The sequence below is a fragment of the Meleagris gallopavo genome, chromosome 23 (assembly GCF_000146605.3).
Source record: "Meleagris gallopavo isolate NT-WF06-2002-E0010 breed Aviagen turkey brand Nicholas breeding stock chromosome 23, Turkey_5.1, whole genome shotgun sequence".
In the NCBI taxonomy this organism is placed as follows: Eukaryota; Metazoa; Chordata; class Aves; order Galliformes; family Phasianidae; genus Meleagris; species Meleagris gallopavo.
Window position 1 is genome coordinate 2,029,956 of NC_015033.2, and position 5,365 is coordinate 2,035,320.

Genomic DNA, 5,365 nt, shown 5'->3' on the forward strand with positions numbered 1-5,365 from the left:
AAAAAAAAAAGGAAACAACAACCAAAAAAGCATGCAAAGAAAAGATCTTCCGCTAAACCAGGTTAGGAAGCCCTCCTTCCCTCCCTCCAAAGTTGCCTCTCTTACCCCAAATCCACTCTGCAGAGCTCTGCTTTCTCAGAGATGAAGTGCTGTCTAGAGCAGCAAAAGTTGCAGACTGCTGCTCCTGCGAGGGAGGCAGGACCTGGCATAAGTAGTGCCAGACGGGTCCTCGCATTGAAGCGATGCCGGGGGAGCCCGGAGCTGCTCAGACAAGCAGGGAAAAAAAGGGGGGAGGGGGAGTTAAAAAGTCTTAAATCCCTGACACTGCAAGAACCCTGATCCTATAGGATCGTGTCTGAAAAGCAAGCACTCGCTTCTCTGTACAGCCCCATTTCCTGACGAGGCAGAGACTCGAGCCGTTTGATTGCCTGCTGGGTTTTCTCACCTGGTGATGTTGCTCTATGTAAGGGAAGAAATGAAAAGTGAGTCAGACATCTGCAGATGTCTCTCAAGTGTGCTCTGCTCCCACCTGAGCCGGTCTGAATTTGGGGGGCAGGCTGGAACCCGTTCAGGAGCCAGCATGCCTCGGGCAGACAAGAGCTGGAAGGGAGCGTAGAGAAAGCCCCGACTTTGCTCAGTAAGGACAGGACGTGAGAAAAAGAATGGAGGATTTGCCGTCCCTGTAGTATTGCCAATGCAGGTCTTAACCAAATGAAAATCTGGACAGAAGCTGCAAGTGTTAGTATTACACCTGAAAAGCTGTCATAAAATTAACAAACATGCCAAGAAGCACACGGCTTCCACAAACATCTGACTGGTCTCATTTTCCTCCTGAGACGTAAAGCAGAGCAAAACCTGATCCAAAGATGTACTGCTAACTTCAGCAAAGCCACCCTGCCTTAAATGAGCTGAGGCCCAGGAAAGCCCCTTGCCCTGTGCAAATTTAATTCCTGCCCCTTACAGGATAGAAGGTTGCATCATTTCTCTCTCAACTACTCCACTCATGAAACCAGTGAAAGGGTACCTCTGACGGAGCTGGAAGAGCCCTGTTTTACAGTAGATTTGCTGTTTTCATGGCTGACAGATGCAACGAATCACAGAGACAACACAAGCCAGTCCATTCTCCTTGTGTTACCTGAATGGGAAAGTTAGAACTATAGCCCAGGGAAGAGATTGCTGAAGGTCCCAGTTACTGCTGGTTTCTACTTCTGTTATTCCAGGCTCCAGTGCTAAGCATAACAGAGAAAACAACTCACGCTCAAGGTTACGGCAGGATATTGCCAGGGGACACAGCTGAACCAGGCAGCATTTGTAATATTTAAGTGCCCTGCAGTGAACGGGCCCTGGAACCAGTTGCAGAGTGACAGTTTTGAAACATGTTAATTTTTCATCCACATACTCCAATGCACCACAGCAAAATGCCAAGTGTACACGAGGGTCAGACTAAATTTACTGCTGCCTTTTGGTATCACCACTGAAAGCTTTTGGATCAAGTTTTCAGATATGCTGATTAACTTCATCCAAGAGCCCTGGCACCAACTGAAAAACCTTTCCCTTCCTTTTCACCTTCATTGCTCCTCCATTTGGGGATTAGTTTTTGACTGGACCACCTAGCTGTTTCATAACCCAAATGCACAGGGTCCCTGTTTGTGCCAGGTAAGGTGCACTATGTGCAGATGGAGGTTTGCATTCAGCATACAAAGCATCACTGACACTTGCTCAGGAGAGATCTAGCTTAGGATTCAGGGGACTGAGTCCTGGATCCACTTTTTACCACTATAGTATAAATTTTTAATATATGCTTAATCCTCAACAGTTTACAACAGAAGAGCAAAGAGAAAGCTGGATACTCAACTCAGTATTTGTAATTATTTACACTTTGCTAACAGTATCGTAGTGCTGCAGTTATTGCATGGCAGAGCATAGAGGAGATACTCAGCATAAAGACACCCACTTCCTCTGCAACCTTCAGAGACACCCAGAAGAAGGCTAAAACCAGCAGCAAGAAGAGCATCTCCTGAATATCAAAGTCTTTCGCTGAGATTTGACATATCACTGCCAAGGTTTGGAAACATTGCTTTATTTCAGTGTTTCACAATACTTCAAGGCCACTCACTCTTCAAACCAGCAACACATAGTTAATCTGTAGTGGATAAGACGAGCAAAAACGCTGCTCTAATGAAACAAGGCTCCAATTGCAATATGCCAAAGAATGCACTGAGCAGCATACATCATCCCAACACTGCGCCAATTCACTGCTGCAACGCAGTCCATTAATAGCAACACAGTTATGCATCACAGTGCATTTCATTTCGTTACAGGAGGACAAAGATGTCACGATCAAGAAGGATTCTGTCGTTAAACTATCGATTTAATTTTAATGTGGCATTGAGATAAGAGCACAGGGCTATCGTTTAGACTTTGCTTTCCCATGCTGCTATTAGATAGCACAGAGAACCTTTGACTTTCCTCAGTTGTGTTCATGCAGCTCAGCTGTTCTGAGTGCAGCAGTGCTGGGCTGATCAGCATTTTGACATGCAGTGCAGCACAGCTCTATGCTGCATCGTGCCATCAGGTGCTGCCTGGGCCACTCTTTGTGTTAGACCATAAAAGTGATTTCTAGAAAGTGGTTTTGCCTCCATTAAATAGTTTCCAAAGCTTCCTGGACAGAAAAGTAACCATACTGCTATATGAAGCCTGGAATGAGTCAATGAGAAATCAATGGAAGAGGGGGACGCAGTCAAAGCGCTGCCCTGATAAAAACCAGGGCCTGAAGATGTGGAAAATAAAAGAGCAAAGATCAGCCTAGCTTAGGAAGCCTCCATCAATTTAAAGTTTTAATCTACCAGCCAATATTTACTTTAGGTCCCTAACTCTAAATCCTAACTAAGTACGTTTGGGGACCTTCAGGCAGCTCCGTAATTGCAGTGCTCCCCACACTTTACAAACCAGGAAAAGTGATTTCTCTCATATCCAGCCCTGAAGTTCAGAGCACACCTGCACTGCTCAGGGGACAAAGCATTGCCACAGCACAGCCAGGCCTTTAGGAGCTCAGGAGCTGAGCATTGCAAAAGATCTCGGGCACAGCCTGACAGCAACACAGCAAATTACCTGCCTCGTGCTTCTTCCAAAATATATTAACCCATTACAATATAGACTCAGAAACACTGGAGTTCCAAATCAGTCTGGGAGCCACACATGAAGCCTTCAGCTACTGAAAGCTCTGGGTGAAGCTGCTCCATTTCCTCAGTCCTCACACACAAGAGAAAGCTAGTATTCCCCTACATTACTATGAACAAAAACATTTAGCCTTACAAATTCCAAGCCCCTTCCTAGCCCCACTCAGCTCCAGACCAAATGGGAGACTGGAAACAGTTTGTTTCAGAGCAGAAATATCTGGGGAAGGTACCAGCACTTTATCTTTCATCTGATGACCAAGCTGACAAGAGAATCACTTCAGTAGAACAGAAAGCAGGCACAGCTGAATTGATCAGTTCTGTTCCAATTCAGTTTGAGCACGTGGTGAAGATGAGCTCTCCTCTCACCCCCCAACTCCTGTTCCCTCCTCACTGCTGGGAAGCGCTCACTCTGCAGTTGCATCCTGGCTGCTGAGGGATGCAGACCGCATCCTTGCTGCGGCAGTGCTGCATTGCTGCTGAAGGACTCGCCTGGCGTCTGTGACAGGAGCTTACAGCAGGGCATTAAGTCATGTTTTATTCCCATGGCTGCCTGAGGACAGCAGCAGAGAGGTAATTGCATTAGCTAGTAATGCCATTTACTCAAGCCTCCCAGCAAGCCAGCTGCATTAAGACACTTTGCTGCTCCACTCAGGTGGCACACCTGTGAGCCTCTCACTGGCCATGATCTCTGCAGCTTAAAAGCCACAGTTAAAAAAAAAAAGAGAGCAGACAAGCAATAGAACCAGAAGCTTTCAGTATTACTCTAATACTCTTTCACCTTGGAGTGGCTCAGCTTGACTTTGATGATAAGCCCTTTAGGAGCCAAACTACCCAGGCAGAAGCAGAGCAGCCAGGTCTTGGGAACAACACCTGTCCTCACTGCAACAGGCTGCTGTGAGCAGCACTGGGTCAGCCCTCCAGCCTCCCAGCATAGCTTTAATTACTGTCTCTAAGCTTTTTTCTTAAAATGGAATTTGGAGATTTCCCTCTTTCTGGATATTTTAGGCTTCCAGTGAGGATGTTTAACCATGCACTGCAGACCCAGAACTCATTAAGTACTACAGCCACTGACCTGACCTTGGAACCATAACAAAAACCCCTTTTCTTACTCTTTCCTACACCAGTTTGGGGACTGCTGTTATGACTTTTATCTTAGCACAGGCTCATTTTCTAGAAGCCACTAGCTAGTTTAACTTTATTTTCTAATAAGAACTCCAGCTGCTATACAGCTGTTCTTTATTGCTTCACAGCAGCAGTTAACAGCCTTACTCAAAGTCATACAGGCTTACTAGGCCAGGCCTTCAGAGCTTTCCTAAGGCTTAATGTGCTCAGCCCAGCCCCAGACCAGGCTGCAGCAGCATGACCAAGCAGGGCTCCTAGCTTAGGGAGCAGCACATAAGAAGTGTTGCAGAATAAAAAATCTGCAGAGATTGTTCAGTCATTAGCTCTAAGTCAGCAGTAGCAGGTGCCTTCACAGAGCAATAGCTTTTAAGTATATTTCTAGGCTACATCATCACACGCATGCCTTACCTCTCCAAGAGGTACAAACCCCCTCCTAGCCAAAGTTCAGCGCTCTGCATCCTGAATCTAGCTTGGGAGAACAGAACTGAAGGGCAGCTCAGTCCCACTACACTCAGCTCCAATTTTACATTGTTTTTCCTATTCTCAATCTTTAAAAACAAAACAAAAAAACACCACTTGCAGTTGCTATGCTCAAACACAGCCTTTACCTGCAGCACATAAGAATTTCCCAAACTGATAAGCCAGGCTTGTCAGGTTACTGCTTCCTACTCTAAAACACCTTCTCTCAAGACCAAACAGAACCTCTTCCTACAGCACTTTTATTTGCTAGTAGAACATCTAGCTCCTTAATAGACCGTTCCTTGCTAACAAACCTTTATTCCTTTATTGGCATCACGTGTGTCAGCTGTCGCACCGGACCTACTTCCCTTAAAGGAGCATGCAGCTGAGCATGCCTGAAAAGACACTGACAAAAGCATGCTTTCTTCTTGACAGAAGTACGTTCTGATCCAAACCATCATCCAGATAAAATCTTCCTTGCCCCAAATTATGAGATGTTAGAGCTCCTTAATGAAAAAGCTGAGATATTTTTAACATAGTCAAAAAACCTATTTTATCTTGACCTTCAGCTCAGAAATAGCTGCACCATTTTTTTTGGAGACTTA

General features: G+C 45.6%; 1 protein-coding gene across 1 annotated transcript in view; it reads right to left on the bottom strand.

The window, feature by feature from the left end:
• Window positions 1–5,076: 5,076 nt before the first annotated feature.
• Window positions 5,077–5,365, bottom strand: part of LOC104914163 — a 6,382-nt gene continuing 6,093 nt past the window's right edge. Inside the window, exon 6 of the mRNA XM_010722849.1 lies at window positions 5,077–5,128. Coding sequence (XP_010721151.1) covers window positions 5,077–5,128 — 52 coding nt within the window. The remainder of the gene's footprint in view (window positions 5,129–5,365) is intronic.